General features: G+C 44.7%; 1 protein-coding gene across 1 annotated transcript; it reads right to left on the reverse strand.

The window, feature by feature from the left end:
• Positions 1-7169: 7169 nt before the first annotated feature.
• LOC136627127 (trypsin-3-like) lies at positions 7170-18139 on the reverse strand. Its single transcript, XM_066602062.1, has 5 exons — positions 18030-18139; positions 15937-16081; positions 11757-11898; positions 10930-11181; positions 7170-7432 (listed from the first exon to the last, which is right to left on the reverse strand). The coding sequence occupies exons 1-5, from the start codon at positions 18097-18099 to the stop codon at positions 7280-7282; spliced, it is 762 nt and encodes a 253-aa protein (XP_066458159.1). The 5' UTR covers positions 18100-18139; the 3' UTR covers positions 7170-7279.
• Positions 18140-19779: the final 1640 nt, after the last annotated feature.

Consider the following 19779-nt stretch of genomic DNA (forward strand, 5'->3'; position numbering starts at 1 on the left):
AAGTCCATCCCCTTGCCGGCAGCTCCCATAGGCTGGGGAGAGGGGAAGGGAGTTTAACACACTAGCTCTACTAAGCTTCCCCTCCCTCCCTTTGCCAGCAACCTTTGCCAGCACCAACCCCCTCCCTCCCGACAATGGCATTCCGAGCTACAGCCCAGCCATCTGAATGTGCCATAAAATGGGAGAAGGCCAAAAACTGCAGCACCCATGTGAAGGGGTTCTAAGAGTTTAGAAATAAACACTAATGATTACTGATTTTTACCGCCCTCATTCGTTATATATTCCTCATTTAATATCTACATAATGACTCTACAAAGACAGACTTGCAACATCAACCATTTTATTGACTAAGCTTTTTTATTGACATTTGACAGTAAATGATGGAAGTAGACAACTCATTGGATCAAATTTACCTCTTAACCCTAAAGTGCATATATGCCCACCCGCTAGGGGTGGGGTCTTTGACCCGCCCACAAAAGCTAACAAACCCTTTAACCTTTTAACTCCAATTCTTGCAGCAGCTTTTTAAATGAGATTATTAGGTACCGTTCCATTGTCATGGCAGCCCAGGAGCGTCTGAAGATTCCCAGGATTGCCATGAATGATTGTTTATATCAAGATGTGGCCACAGGCATGAGGCAATACTATGGTATTGCAGAAGACTGAATGAGTGATCAATCAATTAATCGCAAGCTCAAGTCTCACTAGGGTACAAAAGTTTTTTATTATTGTAAAAAATAAATAAAGAATATTAGAAGTTTAAAAAAAACTTTTCCCATATATCTAATTTTAAAAAAATCAAAACAGAAAAAAGACCAAAACATATTTGATACCACTGCTTTCATAAAAGTAGTACAGCAATTTTTTTTTTTTTTAATTTTTCAGTGCATTAGTCCCATTGAAAAATTGAACTCGGCCCACAAAAAATAAGCCCTCAGACAGCTATGTTGATGGAAAAATAAGACTTATGAGAAACCAAAAATTTTTAAAAAAGGGCTTCATCATCAAGGGGTTAAAGAAAAATCATATATTTTATTAATAAATAACAGAAGGATCGATACAATAAAATCCTGTGGCCATTCCTCAGGAGTAGAGATGAGCGAACGTAATCGTCCGAGCTTGATACTCGTTCCAGTATTAGCGTGTTCGGGATGCTCGTTACTCGTAACGAGTACCACGCGATGTTCGAGTTACTTTCACTTTCATCTCTGAGACGTTAGCGCGCTTTTCTGGCCAATAGAAAGACAGGGAAGGCATTACAACTTCCCCCTGTGACGTTCAAGCCCTATACCACCCCCCTGCAGTGAGAGGCTGGCGAGATCAGGTGTCACCCGAGTATAAAAATCGTCCCCTCCCGCGGCTCGCCACAGATGCGTTCTGACATAGCTGAGGGACAGTGCTATCGTGTTGGAGCTGCTGTAGGGAGAGTGTTAGGAGTTAGTGTAGGTTTCAAGAACCCCAACGGTCCTTCTTAGGGCCACATCTAACCGTGTGCAGTACTGTGGAGGCTGCTTTTTGCAGTGTTGCACTTTTTTTTTTTTTTGTATATCAGCCGTGCAGAGCATTGTGCCCTGCAGTAATTATACATAGTCCAGGGCCAGTAGTGGTGAGGCAGGGACAGAAGACATATTTAGTGTATATAGGCAGTGGGCCTTTCCAAAAACATTTGGGAAAAAAAATCTATTTGGGCTGCCTGTGACCGTCCTCAGTGTACTGGGTCTCTGCTGGGGGTAGTTGTCCTCCTAATTCATACGCAGCCAGCTAAGTGTTACAGCAGGCTTGCGCAAAATTATTTCCTGGCTCTGTGTTGGCTGTTAAATCACTATGAAGGTGCTGAAGGGTCCGGACAGTTACAAGGGTCTCTGTTCCTAAAAGCGTCAGGTTTGTTTCAGCAAGTCCAGAACTTAGTAGTCAAATTGGCAACAAATACAAGTTATAGATGGCTGGCCGACTTGGACGCAGTAGAGCAATATCACTATCCGAAGTCCAACCTTTGCACTGGGAGGGGGTATGATTGTGGTTACTTGTATTGGTTGTTCGGTCCTTTCCAGCCTCCGGCGGTCGTGTTCGCCTGTAGAGTAATATGAGAGAATATGGAAATAGAAAGCATTACTTGCTGTAACCGATAGTGGAAGGTTAATAGACTGAATTTTGAGTTTTTCTCCTAATTGCCAGTAGTGTTGGGTTATAATAGGGTGGTTTGGGTGGCCATCTAGGGCCCATGCCCACCCAAACCGCCCTACCATGGATACAAGCTCTCTTTAGTCTTTCAGAAGCAGCCGTATCCTACAAGTATAAGACGTGCCACATGGCGCCAAAAGAGGGCCGTGTTGCAGCAGCATTGCTTACAAGCAAGAAGCCATGACTGTGTGTAGCCTTGCTAGTGACTCCCAGCAGCCCACCCAAAGCCAGAAGTCCCACCACTGAGGAACATGTTGCCCTCTGTCCATCGAGGGGCAGCAGAGAGGAGAGGCAGATAATACTCTGATCAGGCAGCAGTGAAGCAAGTCAGCAGCTTCTGATCATTAACCCTTTCCAGCCCAACCTCCCTGCCGCCCGCACCCTCCCCAGCTCTTATTTTAGGTGGGAGAGTGCTTTGAGGATTCCTTGGAATTACTCAACAGAAACAAATAAAAATGATGTCAGGATGATTTTATTAGCATTTTTAAAAACAAGGTCAGTTAATATTATATATGTATATTACACTATCTGGGTGGATACGCTTTGTCTGTCTCCTCGGTTGAAGCCTGTCTGGCATGGGTGACCCTACCGGCAGAATACACTACCACCAGCATAGCTTTCAGCCTTATCGGAGCACGCAAGCCCCTCCCCCACGACAAGGGGGTATCTCTTGTCACAAGTCCATCAAGGATTTGATGTATTTTCTTGTGAGATTGCTATAATCCGAGGTTGATTACACTGTATGACATTGTAGCCCCATTAGGCTTTCATCGACATTACATGTACCCCTCTAAACTAAGTAGGTTACAAGTGCATCTGTGTAGTGAGGATTATCTATAGTCTTCTCTGTGAAGCCGTTCAATGGATGATAGATAGCATATATAACTATGATCACTGCATCTATCTATATTGACATAGATATTCACTAACAGATCAGGATATATGACATTTGGAGGGCACTGAATAATCTCTGAATTACCAGGCAATTTATGTAATTGAATGGGAGTATGCAGATAAACAGCAGCCCCTCTACTATATGGGGATGACATTATCCCTAACAGCCTCGAATTCTTCTTTCCTGTGTCCATTGAGAAATCTATACATTGGTCTTAGTATATCTGGTTTAAGCGCAGTTAAAAGGGTTGTCCCGCGAAAGCAAGTGGGGTATACACTTCTGTATGGCCATATTAATGCACTTTGTAATATACATCGTGCATTAATTATGAGCCATACAGAAGTTATTCACTTACCTGTTCCGTTGCTGGCGTCCTCGTCTCCATGGTGCCGTCTAATTTTCAGCGTCTAATCGCCGGATTAGACGCGCTTGCGCAGTCCGTTCTTCTTGTCTTCTGAATGGGGCCGCTCGTGCCAGAGAGCGGCTCCTTGTAGCTCCGCCCCGTCACGTGCCGATTCCAGCCAATCAGGAGGCTGGAATCGGCAATGGACCGCACAGAAGCCCTGCGGTCCACCGAGGGAGAAGATCCCGGCGGCCATCTTCACCAGGTAAGTAAGAAGTCACCGGAGCGCGGGGATTCAGGTAAGCGCTGTGCGGTTTTTTTTTTAAGTCCCTGCATCGGGTTTGTCTCGCGCCGAACGGGGGGGCTGTTGAAAAAAAAAAAAACCCGTTTCGGCGCGGGACAACCCCTTTAACTATCTATGGGGATGTAATAAGTATCAAGAACATCCTTTATAGGCCATAATTGGTGGGGTCGCCACAGTTAGACTGTCAGTAAAGGGATTGATCTATAGATACTGATAGCAATAGTAAGCGGTGGCGAGAAGCTGTGACGGTTTGTCCTCCGGTTCTTGCATGTCATTTTTGTACATATTTTCGCCACATTTTTAATATATTTAATAAAGGTTATATTTTAGGTCAGTTTTTTGTTCCCATTGGTGATTATAAGTATTTAATAAAGGTTAATTTTTGATTGCAGTGAAGGCATAAAAACTCTGGTACAGTTTGTTATATCAATGGGCCGTTTCCAAAGCATTCAGCACACTGTACATAACAAGATGTCAGCCATCGGGCCTAAGGGGGGCTTTACTTGAGATGAGTGTTGCGCACATAAGCGCCTGACATTCCTCTCATTGACTTATTGATTCTTGCTTTCACATAGGAGCGACAGTCATTCTATGAATGTAGGTGGAGCGCCGCAGATCTCTTCTGGCCGCCGGCCCCCATTCGCTGTGAAGAAGTAGTCATTGAAACCTGAACAATTGCTTGCTTACATTGAGCAAGAACTAGTTGCTCTTGTGTTTACACAGGATGTCTATTGCTGTAAATCACTCGCTTGTGCGATTTTTCGCCCGAGAGTCGTCCCATGTAAAGCCACCCCAACTGTACAGGTGACATCGCTCTCCTTGTCTTACCGCGGACACTGCCGGGCTCTCTATAGAGGCACGCATGTGTCAGCAGGTTAGTTCTCACCCTGCGACTAATGGATTATTTGAACCTGCTCAGAATTGACATATTTTGCCCAAATCTCTTGAGACCTGTGTGCACCATTTGAATATAAAGTTGAACAAGTGGGCAAAATAAGGTGAGCAAAACCATATACCATAAAAGTATATTGGAAACTGAAGCTTGTTTCCACTATAATTGGATTTCACACTCTATTTCGCCCACTTATTCATATGGGACACAGATAGGTCACGAGATTTTGCATTGGGGCCTCTGAACTTTAAAAATTCTGCATAACATGTTCTTCTTGTGATGTGAGGGCATTTAGTTGTATAAGTGCTCAGGACCGCTCCTATGACAGGCGAGCACTACACAGCAGCTATTCTAGTAGCTCTAGCCATACCGGTACATTGCCAGCTGGGCTTCTGTCTTTCAAATATAGTGAGAACTCTTTGAGACAACAACCGAAAATTGCAAAGCGGTCTTTTAGGGTCTTCTGTAAGAATATGTCCACCATGTAGTGGAATTGAAGCACAAGACCGCTGGGGTCAATGACTGACTGAAGTGGTCACGCACTTAAACAGGTATGTGACTGCGGGAACTGGAAGAGGAGACCACGGGAACCAGAGTACACAAGAGGTAAGTGTTAGTTTACTATGTTTTTAAGCTCCAGAAAACTTTTCAAATCTATCTGTAGTGTCCCCGAACAACATCCTGGTCCCCTCCATAATTGTCATACATGTCTGTCTCATGTGGATGCACTGTGTAAAACTGTCATGTCTATTTTCTGTATGTATGTTGCACGGCTGCAGCTTCTAAAGAGTTAACTCCCATAAAATCATCGCCTGTCAGCTCTGCTGCTGAATGTATCTATCCTCCTGTGTCATGTGGTACAAGTGAGGTTATAAAAGTGAGTGTCTGAGAGCGGGAAAGGTGGTTGTGGTTGATGATGATCCATCTGGCCATGCTGTTGGAGGACCCTGTAATGACTCTTCACAGGATTGGGCGTTGCATATCTGTGCCCTGGTACCGCTGCCATGGCCAGAAGCAGATGCACCATTGTTCTTTTGTTAAAGCAGACCTATTTGCAAGAGCTTCATGTAAAGACTGGCAAGACTGGCACGTTTCACCTGGTACAGGCATATAATAATAATCTTTATTTATATAGCGCCAACTTATTCCGCAGCGCTTATATGTTTTGCTCACTTCGTTTTGAGTGCCACATATCCCATATACGCTGGGAAAACCCTTGGTGAATATGTCAAATATATCCATAGAGCTCCAGTCAGCAGAAGAAGGCTGAAAGTTTATCCTTCCAGCATCTGCTGGCTGGTATTTTCTACAATGGGAATCAGTTGGCGCCACACGCCTGTGTAGTGTCATACATCAGAGCCCTGAGCACAGGCATGTTCGCCTGTGACTGATTGCTGCATTCTTGCAGAATGAACAGGGCTTTTTTGTTCGCACATCCGTGTGTTTTACTGTACTTTGTGCGCCGGTAAGGCGTGTTCATTTGCACCCAGCAAACAAAGACACACTGACTGACATGGCTAATTAGTCTTCATGAGTTCCAGATGTGTTTTTTTTTCCTGCGCATTCACACATCTTTGCGTATTGTATATACATTTGCGCATCCCCTATAGGCTTCTATGGATACCTTTGGTGAACAAGTAGAGCATGCTGATTTTCTTTTTGCGCCTTAAATCGACGCGCCAAACTCTGATGTTAATGGGTTTGGTCTAATTTCCATATTTTGTGCGCACATTTCGTACGTGCAAAAAAAATAGAACATGCTCTATTGTTTTGCATATTTGTGCACCAACGGTCCACATAGAAGTCAATGGGGGTGCGCAAATGTGCAAGCAATACATGAGTAGATGCATGAAACACTGCATGATTGTGCAGGAAAAAGAACACATCTGGAACTCATTAGACTAATTAGCCATTTCAATTGGTGCGCGTTTGTCTGCCGCGTGCAAATGAACATAAGTTGCAGGCGCAAAAAGTACAGTAAAATATGCTGATGTGCGCACAAAAGAGCCTCCTTCATTCTGCTAATACGCATACGCCCGTGTGAGGCTGGCCTAACACTTTCCCTCCATTGTATGCGTTAACTGTTGTACTACACCTCGAAAGTGCGTGGTTTACAGTGTTCCTAAGTGCACACTCCCAGACTTTGGCGTGAGAACATATGTTTTGTATCACTGATCTATAACCATCCGTAATTTGACCTGTTTTAATCTATATTAATAAAAGTTATATTTTAATTGTTTCTGCTTTTTACAGACAAAAAAATTAAAGATAGAATGTTGGCAGCCACCACTAGGGGGAGCTAAGGAGCGTACGTCATACAGTTATACATTGAACGCAGTCTGCAGTAACCTCCTAAGCTCTGGAGGTGGAGCCGTAGGATTATAGGTTGCGATTGATGGATTTGTGTCTTTTTTCAATGTTATCAACTATATAATAAGTTATCTTGGAACCAACGATGAATAACACTTTCTTGGAAACTCTGCAGTGCTGAATGCTGCTTGTTGTATAATGACCTGCAAGAAAATCTAAAACACACAACACTTCATAAATCTAATTTTTATACACTATTGAATATTTTTATTTTACTGTGAAAGTAAGGCCTGTATGATGAGTAATGTGAACATGCAGGAACAAAGGACCCCTAGAGGCAGAAATGTGCAACTATTAGAGATCTGGGGTTTCATATTGGGAGATGGTCTGTTTGATCCATTCCAAGTATTGGCCAACTCTTGCATAGACACCAGGAGGGTGATCATATCCGAATGACACGATGCCTTCTAAAGCCCCGTCACAAACGAGGGGTCCACCTGAGTCTCCCTATAAACACAAGAGGAAGAAATTAGGGAAACACATTATGAATCAGTCCTTGAGCCTAAAAATATATTCGTTTGTGGAGAAGAAACCCAAATATCTCTAGATCAGTCCAGCAATCATCATCTCACTGGTCGCTTTTTCTCCCAGTAAAACTGAATAGACCCCATTATGTCAAAGAGGTCCGTTTGGCCGAAAGACAGACCCATTCGACCAGGGGATTCCCCTTTCCTGCTCTCATATTGGAATCCAATACAGGGTCCTAACTAGAGATGAGCGAGCGTACTCGCTAAGGCAAATTACTAGAGCGAGTATTGCCTTTTGCGAGTACCTGCCCGCTCGTCTCAAAAGATTCGGGTGCCAGCGGGGGAGAGCGGGAGGAATGGAAGGAGATCTCTCTCTTCCCCCTGCTTTTCCCGCAACTCACTACTCACCCCCGCCAGCACCCGAATCTTTTGAGACGAGCGGGCAGGTACTCGCAAAAGGCAATACTCGCTCTAGTAATTTGCCTTAGCGAGTACGCTCACTCATCTCTAGTCCTTACTAGTATAGGCACACAACAGGCAGAAACTTTTCAGTTTTCTGCCAAAATCAGGATCAGATGCCATCAGGACAAAGAACAGGTACGCCCCCAGTGGCTCGGCCAGGAAAGAATCAGCCTGCTTGGTTATGATGGGATTTTTCCCTGTTCCTGGCAGAAAATATGCATGGAGCTGCATTACCAGATTCTGAAACATGGAGCTGCATTACCAGAGTCTGCAACATGGAGCTGCATTACTAGTGTCTGAAACATGGAGCTGCATTACCAGAGTCTGAAACATGGAGCTGCATTACCAGTGACTGAAACATGGAGCTGCATTACCAGAGTCTGAAACATGGAGCTGCATTACCAGAGTCTGAAACATGGAGCTGCATTACCAGAGTCTGAAACATGGAGCTGCATTACCAGTGACTGAAACATGGAGATGCATTACCAGAGTCTGAAACATGGAGCTGCATTACCAGAGTCTGAAACATGGAGCTGCATTACTAGTGTCTGAAACATGGAGCTGCATTACTAGTGTCTGAAACATGGAGCTGCATTACTAGTGTCTAAAACATGGAGCTGCATTACAAGAGTCTGAAACATGGAGCTGCATTACTAGTGTCTGAAACAATGAGCTGCATTACAAGAGTCTGAAACATGGAGCTGTATTACTAGCGTCTGAAACATGGAGCTGCATTACTAGTGTCTGAAACATGGAGCTGCATTACCAGTGACTGAAACATGGAGCTGCATTACCAGAGTCTGAAACATGGAGCTGCATTACTAGTGTCTGAAACATGAAGCTGTATTACAAGAGTCTGAATCATGGAGCTGCATTACTAGTGTCTAAAACATGGAGCTGCATTACTAGTGTCTGAAACATGGAGCTACATTACCAGAGTCTGAAACATGGAGCTGCATTACTAGTGTATGAAACATGAAGCTGCATTACTAGTGTCTGAAACATGGAGCTGCATTACAAGAGTCTGAAACATGGAGCTGCATTACAAGAGTCTGAAACATGGAGCTGCATTACAAGAGTCTGAAACATGGAGCTGCATTACAAGAGTCTGAAACATGGAGCTGCATTACAAGAGTCTGAAACATGGAGCTGCATTACAAGAGTCTGAAACACGGAGCTGCATTACAAGAGTCTGAAACACGGAGCTGCATTACAAGAGTCTGAAACATGGAGCTGCATTACTAGCATCTGAAACATGGAGCTGCATTACTAGCGTCTGAAACATGGAGCTGCATTACTAGTGTCTGAAACATGGAGCTGCATTACTAGTGTCTGAAACATGGAGCTGCATTACTAGCGTCTGAAACATGGAGCTGCATTACTAGTGTCTGAAACATGGAGCTGCATTACTAGTGTCTGAAACATGGAACTGCATTACCAGAGTCTGAAACATGGAGCTGCATTACTAGTATCTGAAACATGGAGCTGCATTACCAGAGTCTGAAACATGGAGCTGCATTACTAGTGTCTGACACATGGAGCTGCATTACTAGCGTCTGAAACATGGAGCTGCATTACAAGAGTCTGAAACATGGAGCTACATTACAAGAGTCTGAAACATGGAGCTGCATTACTAGTGTCTGACACATGGAGCTGCATTACCAGAGTCTGAAACATGGAGCTGCATTACTAGTATCTGAAACATGGAGCTGCATTACCAGAGTCTGAAACATGGAGCTGCATTACTAGTGTCTGACACATGGAGCTGCATTACTAGCGTCTGAAACATGGAGCTGCATTACAAGAGTCTGAAACATGGAGCTACATTACAAGAGTCTGAAACATGGAGCTGCATTACTAGTGTCTGAAACATGGAGCTGCATTACTAGTGTATGAAACATGAAGCTGCATTACTAGTGTCTGAAACATGGAGCTGCATTACAAGAGTCTGAAACATGGAGCTGCATTACAAGAGTCTGAAACATGGAGCTGCATTACAAGAGTCTGAAACATGGAGCTGCATTACAAGAGTCTGAAACATGGAGCTGCATTACCAGAGTCTGAAACATGGAGCTGCATTACCAGAGTCTGAAACATGGAGCTGTATTACTAGTGTCTGAAACATGGAGCTACATTACTAGTGTCTGAAGCATGGAGCTGCATTACAAGAGTCTGAAACACGGAGCTGCATTACAAGAGTCTGAAACACGGAGCTGCATTACAAGAGTCTGAAACATGGAGCTGCATTACTAGCATCTGAAACATGGAGCTGCATTACTAGCGTCTGAAACATGGAGCTGCATTACTAGTGTCTGAAACATGGAGCTGCATTACTAGTGTCTGAAACATGGAGCTGCATTACTAGCGTCTGAAACATGGAGCTGCATTACTAGTGTCTGAAACATGGAGCTGCATTACTAGTGTCTGAAACATGGAACTGCATTACCAGAGTCTGAAACATGGAGCTGCATTACTAGTGTCTGACACATGGAGCTGCATTACCAGAGTCTGAAACATGGAGCTGCATTACTAGTATCTGAAACATGGAGCTGCATTACCAGAGTCTGAAACATGGAGCTGCATTACCAGAGTCTGAAACATGGAGCTGCATTACTAGTGTCTGAAACATGGAGCTGCATTACCAGAGTCTGAAACATGGAGCTGCATTACAAGAGTCTGAAACATGGAGCTGCATTACCAGAGTCTGAAACATGGAGCTGCATTACTAGTGTCTGACACATGGAGCTGCATTACCAGAGTCTGAAACATGGAGCTGCATTACTAGTATCTGAAACATGGAGCTGCATTACCAGAGTCTGAAACATGGAGCTGCATTACCAGAGTCTGAAACATGGAGCTGCATTACTAGTGTCTGAAACATGGAGCTACATTACTAGTGTCTGAAACATGGAGCTGCATTACTAGTGTCTGAAGCATGGAGCTGCATTACTAGTGTCTGAAACATGGAGCTGCATTACTAACATTAGTTAGCCAGCAGTTTGCACAGCGCTTTACCTGACTGGAGTCAGTGATTCTGCTGTGGCTCCCAGCACAGATCATCCCTTCGGTCAATCCAGGATAGTACCGACGACACAACCTGCGGCTCACAATAGTAACATTGGTCTCAAATAATTTATCAGTGTAATGCGTCTGATCAATTTTCCCCCAGCCTGCGACACTGCACGGCGTATCTTTCGGAAGATCCATGGTGCTGGAAGGAAGTGGAATTGTCTGTACATATTCGTTTATCTCAGCCTGCGATGAAAGCTGTAGGAGCAGAAATGTAAGGTTACTATTACAAAATGGTCCTGGCTTATAAGGTTATAGCGGCAGATCAGGGTGTATTCACACGGGCGAGCGCGATATCCATCCAAGAAACTCCGAGTGATATCGATCTCTAAAGCCTCCGATTCTGGGTGCGAGCGCGATGTATTGTTGCATCTCTGTACTCGTGTTTTTCACACCTGTGAAATTATTTCAAAAGCTTCCAATAGTTTCAGTGGTAAAAATTGCATTGTAGTCGCATGTAAATCTCACGGCATGCGAGTGGGATTAGATTATTTTACAGATCATACAGGAAATAATGGGTCAGTTCTTGCAAGGAATCACCCAAAAATAGGACATGCAGTGATTTTTCAATCTCTCAGCATCGCTGCAAGAGAAAAGTAAGCCAACGTTTCCACCGCACTCACCTACCACATTATATGAAAACAGATGGAACATTTTATAACATTATGGAGAAAAGATAAGTGTTCTTAGCATATAATGTAGTGACAAAAAGTGCCTCCAAGTACAGCGACAGCCAGATGGTGCGGAGAAGTGAAGATGATCGCACATCTCACCTTTAACAACAGGACATCATTGAACGGCATGGCTGCTTCCTCATCGTATTCTGGGTGCATGTGATAGCTCTCAACCCCCAGAATCTGCTGCGTTGCCTCTGGCTGAGAGACATCATGAGCGCCAAGAATGACAACTGTGTCCCTGCAAAGACACCATCATCAGTAATTATGACAATACCAAAATATTATTTCTTTTAGGTTCTTCCACTTTTGTACAAAGAAAACCCTTTTTTTTTACATTTTTTATTCTTTTACGTTGTTAAATTCAAAGTCCCATAGCTTTTTTATTTTCCATGGATGGAGCTCTGTGAGGTCTTGTTTTGTGTGATGAGCTGTAGTTTTTAGTGGTACCATTTTGGGATTCATGTGATTACTTTTATTGCATTTTTTGGCTTATTCCAAGGATTGTATATCGGCTGCCATTTTCTTGGCTGTCTTCCCCTTCCCTCCACCTCACCGGCTCTCTGCTGTCCTCCCCTCTGGCTGTTTACAAGGGAAGGGAATGGTGGCGGAGCTAAGCTCCTGCCCCCTCTCTGCAGCCAGCAATGGAAGGGGGCAGGAGCTCCACCTCTGCCCCACCCCCTGGAAGGGAAAGACAGAGAGCCAGTAAGGGGGAGTGAAGGGGGAAGACAGCTCAGATGGTAGCGTATACATCAGCCAGCCGTGAAAACGGCGGACGGTATACACTGCTGTAGGAGGAAAAATGAACAAAATAAGCATTTTGCCTCCTTTTTTAGTTTTTTTTAGGTCTTTTTGCTGTGCAGAATGTATGGTGTGTTCAGTTTTTTTGTACAGGTCGTTACGGGTACGATGATCCCAAATATGTGGGTTTAAAAAAAAATAATAATAATTTTGTGTATACAAATGGGAAGTGTGCAAAAATTTTTTTTTGTTTGATACATTTTTTTAAACTATATACATTTTTAAAATATTTTTTATATCCCTGTAGGGGACTTTAAAGCTATGATCGCTTCACATAACGGGCAGTTCTCATCGATCCCCGTGGCTGCAGCGGGAGGCCGGCTATCAGTCACAACCGACTCCTGCTGCAGAATGACACAGGCCCACTTCTGAGCTCGCGCCATCCACAGGACATACGTTTACATCCTGTCGCATTAAGTTCCCCCCAGGCTGGATGTAAACTTATGTCCTGTGGCATTAAGTGGTTAATAACAATTCCTTCACCCACATAGCCACAAGAAGCCTTGTTTTTTGTGGGACCAGTTGTATCTTCTATTGGTGCCACTTTGGGAACATATAAGGCATTGTTTAACGTTTATTACTGTTTTTCTGGAGAGGATGGAAGGTAAACAGACAATACGCCATTGTTTTTTAGTTTTTTTTTTTATGGGCTTCACCGTACGGTAAAAACAAAATGTGACTTGTAGTCTGCAGGTCAATATAAGTTATGTTAGTATTCTTATACAATAAAAGCACTTCATTGTATTTGCATCGCCACCTTCCACGACCCATAAGATTTACATTTTTTTCGCCCAATGAGCCATGGGAAGCCTTGTATTTTGCAAGACAAGCTGTAGCTTCCTTCCGTACTACTTTGGGATATATGTGATACATGGGACTTTTTGATAACTTTTTATTGTGTTTTTTAGGAGGTGAGTGAATGAAAAAAATAAATTTTCACATTGTCTTTTTAATTTACCGTGTGGGAGAATGAAACTATAGTATCAGCTGTATCCCACTGTGAATTCCTGATAAGGCTGATCGTTCTCTTTCAGCACACTTAAAGGGGTGGTCTCGCGAAACCAAGTGGGTCTATACACTTCTGTATGGCCATATTAATGCACTTTGTAATATACATCGTGCATTAAATATGGGCCATACAGAAGTTATTCACTTACCTGCTCCGTTGCTAGCGTCCTCGTCTCCATGGTTCCGTCTAAATTCGCTGGCAGCTTGCTTTTTTAGACGCGCTTGCGCAGTCCGGTCTTCTCTATTCAGCACGAGCCGCTTCAGTGTGCTCCTCGCTACAGCTCTTCTGCGCATGCGCAGACGAGCTGTCACTGCTCGGGAGCGCGCTGCAGCGGCCATTCTGCACCTTCCTCTGTTAGAGGAAGGTGCAGAAACTGGAGCTGCCCAGCGGAGAAGCCCAGCCCAGCAGCCCCGAGAAGCGTCCCAGGTAAGTGATGGGTCGGGGGGGGAACTAGCGCTGCGCCGGGGGAACTAGCGCTGCGCCGGGGGGGGGCTGTCGCTGCGCCGGGGGGGCTGCCGCTGTGATGGGGGAACTAGCGCTAGGCCGGGGGGGCTGTCGCTGCGATGGGGGGGCTGCCGCTGCGCCGGGCTGCGCCGGGGGGGGGCTGTCGCTGCGCCGGGGGGGGGGGGGCTGCCGCTGTGATGGGGGAACTAGCGCTAGGCCGGGGGGGCTGCCGCTAGGCCGGGGGGGGCTGCCGCTGTGATGGGGGAACTAGCGCTAGGCCGGGGGGGCTGTCGCTAGGCCGGGGGGGGCTGCCGCTAGGCCGGGGGAACTAGCGCTGGGCTCCGGAACCTAGCGCTGGGCTCCGGGGCCTTCACCTGGGCTGAGGGTCTAGCGCTGGGGAGCCGGGGGCTAGCGCCTTACCTGCTGCCTGGCGGTGGGCGTCTGGTCGGCGGCTGCGGGGCGTCTGGTCGGCGGCTGCGATGCGTCCGGTTGCCATGGAGACACAGCTGGCGGCGTCTCGGGAGCGCGCACGTCGGGCTGCAGCGAGCGACGGGGAAAGAGCCGGCGGCCATCTTGAGAAAACTTTTATAAGTTGCTGAAACGCTGGAACGGTAAGTACGAACCAGCTAGAAATGTCATTTACAGGGGGGCTTAGTAATGTATGTTTAATGGGGGGGACTGGGCAAAAAAAAAATTTAACTGCTTCCTCGAGACATCTCCTTTAATAAAAACTGCACAACGTCAGTTATCGCTCAAAAGATGGCTTTGGGCAATTTTTAAATGCAAATCGTGTCTAATTCAGCCTTTAGGTTAGGAAATATGCTGCGCCTCCCAAAAAAGACGTGCATTTAAGTCACACTTTATATATGTAACTGTTGGGGATTAACCTGATTGTCCCGGGTAGCGCAATCCAGAGAATTGGAGCAGCTAGGGAAAAGTCTTGGAGAGAAGGGTTTAAGTTAAAAGTTTCTTTTAACTATATTTGATTGCACACTGCATACATTCAATACAAGTGGCATATCTTACACTGCAAGTAGTGAACTTAGTGAAATTTACTTATTTTGTAGTCATTATCACTTTACTTATTTTGGAAGAACTGTGTTTCTTAAAGGGGTTTTCCCATTATTTAAAATTGCTTCACAGCCACTGTGTCCTACCTGGTTGCAGCTGACCAGAACATGTGACTGCTGTAGCCAATCACTGGCCACAGCAGTGACTTTCTGTAGCCAGTGATTTGCTGCAGCATCACATGTCCTGGTCAGCAGCAATCAGGAAGGACAGAGCTGGTGTAAAGCATTTTTAAGTCATGTGAAAACGCTTTTAAGCAAGTTGTCACATCAAGACCAGCCCTCTTCATACGTCTAATCAGGGTATATATATATATATATATATATATATATATATATATATATATATATATATATATATATATATATATATATATCACTAGAGTTCCACCATAGTGACTGATGCAGTGGAAATGTATGGCTAGCCCTGACTCCCCCCAGTAATCACGGGTTTCTGAACCCAGACCTGAGGAAACCATCTGATCACTGGTCGAACTTTGTCAAGTTTGAAAAGGAGTTGTCTTTCTGAAACAACTCCCTGTAGAGACTTTCTAATTAAAGGGAATATATTACCTAAATCAAATCAAATCATGGTATTTGTATAGCGCCAACTTATTCTGCAGCGCTTTCAGGTAATTATTATTTATTATCCCCCCACCAAGCTGGGTTCTCATATTTAAATATATTATATATTACCTATTATTCTTTTACTAATATTCTAAACTACAATATTCAGAACCTTTATTTTTTTTCCAACTAATCCTTATTCTGTTTCTGTATGTGATCATTGGGCGGCCGTCCTGCCTGAGCCGCTGTTCTGTTCCGTGAACAGAGATTTGCTGTACAACAGCCACATGGACGTAGGAAACTGATACCTAGAGATGACTGTTGTGGCCATGCTCTGTGACCAGGCAGATGCTTAGTTAGAACACATATAAGTAAACTTGGATTAACTTACCCATTGCAATGGGCAGCAGATAAGACCCAGCCTGGAGAAATCAAAGAACCACCACAATAACCATAACCAATTTTTAAATGCGCTATATAAGGTCTTGAATGTGGTTTGGCTTCATTCCCTCCAACGATCTGATGGTGGAAGTTTTCTGCAATATACATCAAATTTAATACAATTTAGTATTCAGTAAAGGAAATACATGAATATCTTCCAATATTTTGTCACTAGTCATGATAGGCCAGTGTGCCAAAAATTGCAGAATTTGATTGGATCAGCCCAAGACAACAGTGCTAGTCTCTGAGCCACCAAACTTCCTCCTCCTTCCTTCTCCAGAGGTGAAGGAGATCTTCTCATCTTCCTCCTTTGCCTTCACTTCCGTTTTGCTTGCTTTCCTCTTATTCTTCTCCTTCTTTGTAAGAGGGGAGAAGTAAGAAGAAGAAAGAGAAAGGAGGAGCTGAAGGAAGAACAAGCATAGTGGCTCAGTTTAGCCCTGTTGCCTTGCAGTGCTGAAGTTCTACGTTCAAATGTGATAAAGGGCAACATTTGTATGGAGTTTTTCAAAGTCCATGCTGATGTTGTCTATGATGAGATTTGAACCTAGGACCCCAGCAAGGCAACAGTTCTAACTACTGAGCTACGCTCATTGAAGAGCCCCAAAAGCACTTTTCAGTATACATTATGGAAAACCTATTTTCAAGTGATGTTTGCCAAAAATCAGTTTGGGCTAATCCCATCCGATTCTGTGAAAATCAGCCTGATTTGACCCACCAGCCAATCACAATGAGCAACTCTACTTATAAGTCTTGAGTGGTTATGGACAAATATTGAATAGCCCTGAGGATCTACAGTGGTACATTGTAATATTCCTAGTGGTTTGGGATGGTGTAGTCAATGGGGTTATCCCAAAATATCAAGTTAATGATCAGTGGGGGTTTCACCGCAGACACCACACTCATCCCATCATCGGGGGTCCCATGTCTCTCCTCATCACTGTGGGTTAGCTGCATCCCCCACAGTGAGGATGAGCTTGAATAAAGAGGCTGTCGCGCATACGTGGTGCCACTCCATTCACTTGCAATGGGACTGCTGGAGATAGCCAAGTACACGAGATCATCAATTTTTGTAAGCCCCTTTAATGAAAGGAGCAGCGGCTGTGCTTGTCATGAGAAGAAGGGGGTACGGGACCCCGTTCTCAAAATCATAAAGATAACCAATCATAAAGATAACCAATCATAAAGATATCCCGTATTCTGTGGATAGACAATAACTTTAGATTTTGATATGACCCTTTGAATTACGTGTCATATAAAAAGATACAAACTTCTGTGTGGGGTCAAAGCTGTTTTACGGCTTCAGAGCTCCAAATATCCTATATCTTTTCACACCGCCAGCAGAGCACTAGGTGAAGCCCCCTGAAGTAGGGATTCATGGAGCGTAATAAGTCCATTTCACCCGCTTCTCTATTTGTCCTAGTTTAAAATAATAATTCATAAAGTTTTACTTTTTTAGGTAAAAAACCGCCTTATAGACAACCGACATGTAAATAAAGAATTCTCACCATCCAGTTGTGGTTCCTGATATCAGCATTCAAGAGACAAGCGATCACAGTATACAGAACATTAGGAAGCTGGAGCACAAGATACAGTCTGATGTAAGAAGTTATTATTTATAGGTTATAGAACCCCTTCATGTTCCCCGTAATAAACATCGATGTTACAAGTTGTATACACATAATATGGAAGACAATGGGGCAGATTTACTACCCAAAAGACAATAGTTTTGGGTGTAAATTACTGTCTTACATGATTTCTGCCACATTTACATTTTTTTTGACTTGCCCAAAAAGAGGTATAGCCAAAAATTTCACCTAAACTTTGGCATAATTTTTGTCGTAAACTAAGACAACAAATAGGTGATGTAAATTTAGACTAGTCCGTCTTAAAATTTGACAGATTTACCTTTCAGCTGGGATGTTTCTGGCACGTCTTGTCTTAGTTAGAACTAACTTTTAGACAGTATTAGTAAATGTGGCCCAATGTGATTACTCCGTTACACATTACAACAAAACACGCTCTGCTCTAGCTGGAAATACTGACCTGCAGACGGGGTTGATATGAAGAAGGCAGAAGATATACAGACCACAAGGATAAGCTGAACGTGTTCCATCTCACGCTGCTTCCAAGTCTCTACAAACTCTCTGCTTCTAGTCCCTTTATGAACTTCTTACCACTGATAATATCTGCAGTCACACCCCGGACCCACAGCATAGGCGACTGCTAGTAAGTCATGGAAATCAACTGGTTTCTTAAAAATTAATGATAATTCAGAATATTGGAGTAGTAATGAAACCTGAAAACTATGGTACTTCTTTTCACTTCGTTTATACCGTTCTGTGTGTGCTGTGCATTAGACAGAGGTTTCACCGCTAAACAGTACTGTAATATTACCGGGGCCACTGCAAAGTATTTCAGCTCTGCCGCTGTGCAGAGCATCCCACATTACCATTTCCTTTGGTGGGGTTGAGATCGCCGCAGTTACCAGCACTATCCACTGGCTTTAGAGTCTTCTCCCACTCCACACAGCCTCTATTATCTACAAGTCTCTGCGAGCTGTAAATTACCCCTAGTTATCAAGACAGCGGGTCAATTTTTTCAAGTCACAGCATAGAGCCTCCGCTATCTACAAGTCTCTGTGTGCGGTGAATTAAGGCCCAGTTGTCAGCGCTGTACAGTGGGGTAATTTATTTGGGCCCTGCTCTATTCTTAATCCGCCATGATGAGGAGTAGGGGAAAGAGTCGAGGACGTGGACGTGGTAGAGGACGCGGACGTCCAAGTGAGGGTGTGGGCACAGGCCGAGTTCCTGGTCCAGGTGAATCACAGCCGCCTGCTGCAGGATTAGGAGAGAGGCAAGTTTCTGGGCTCCCCAGCTTCATATCACAATTTATGGGTCCACGTGGTAGACCTTTATTACAAACAGAGCAGTGTGAGCAGGTCCTGTCGTGGGTGGCAGAAAATGCGTCCAGCAATGTATCGACCACCCAGTCTTCTACGCAGTCCACTACTCCCGGCTTAGGGACTGCAACTCTGAATCTTTTGGCTGCTGCTCCTCCTTCCTCCAGGCCTCCTCTCTCCATAAAAATGACATATTCTGAGGAGCAGGCAGACTCCCAGGAACTGTTCTCGGGTCCCTGCCTTGAGTGGGAAAAAATGGTTCCTCTCTCACCTGAGGAGTTTGTCGTGACCGATGCCCAACCTTTGAAAAGTTCCCAGAACCCGGGTGATGAGGCTGGGGACTTCCGGCAACTGTCTCAAGAGCTTTTTGTGGGTGAGGAGGAGGATGATGATGATGAGACACAGTTGTTTGTCAGTGAGGTAGTAGTAAGGGCAGTAAGTCCGAGGGATGAGCGCACAGAGGATTTGGAGGAAGAGCAGTTGGACGATAAAGTGACTGACCCCACCTGGTTTGCTAAGCCTACTGAGGACAGGGCTTCAGAGGGGGAGGCAAGTGCAGCAGCACGACAGGTTGGAAGAGGCAGTGGAGTGGCCAGGGGGAGAGGCAGGGTCAGAGCAAAGAAACCCCCAACTGTTTCCCAAAGCACCACCTCACAGCAAGCCTCCGTGCAGAGGGCTAGGTGTTCAAAGGTGTGGATGTTTTTCAGTGAGAGCGCGGATGACCGACGAACAGTGGTGTGCAACCTGTGTCGCACCAAGATCAGCCGGGGAGCCACCACTACCAGCCTCACCAGCATGCAGAGGCATATGATGGCCAAGCACCCCACAGGGTGGGGCGAAGGACATTCACCGCCTCCGGGTCACACCACTGCCTCTTCCCCTGTACCCCAACCT

This window comes from Eleutherodactylus coqui, chromosome 5, assembly GCF_035609145.1.
Source record: "Eleutherodactylus coqui strain aEleCoq1 chromosome 5, aEleCoq1.hap1, whole genome shotgun sequence".
Lineage (NCBI taxonomy): Eukaryota > Metazoa > Chordata > Amphibia > Anura > Eleutherodactylidae > Eleutherodactylus > Eleutherodactylus coqui.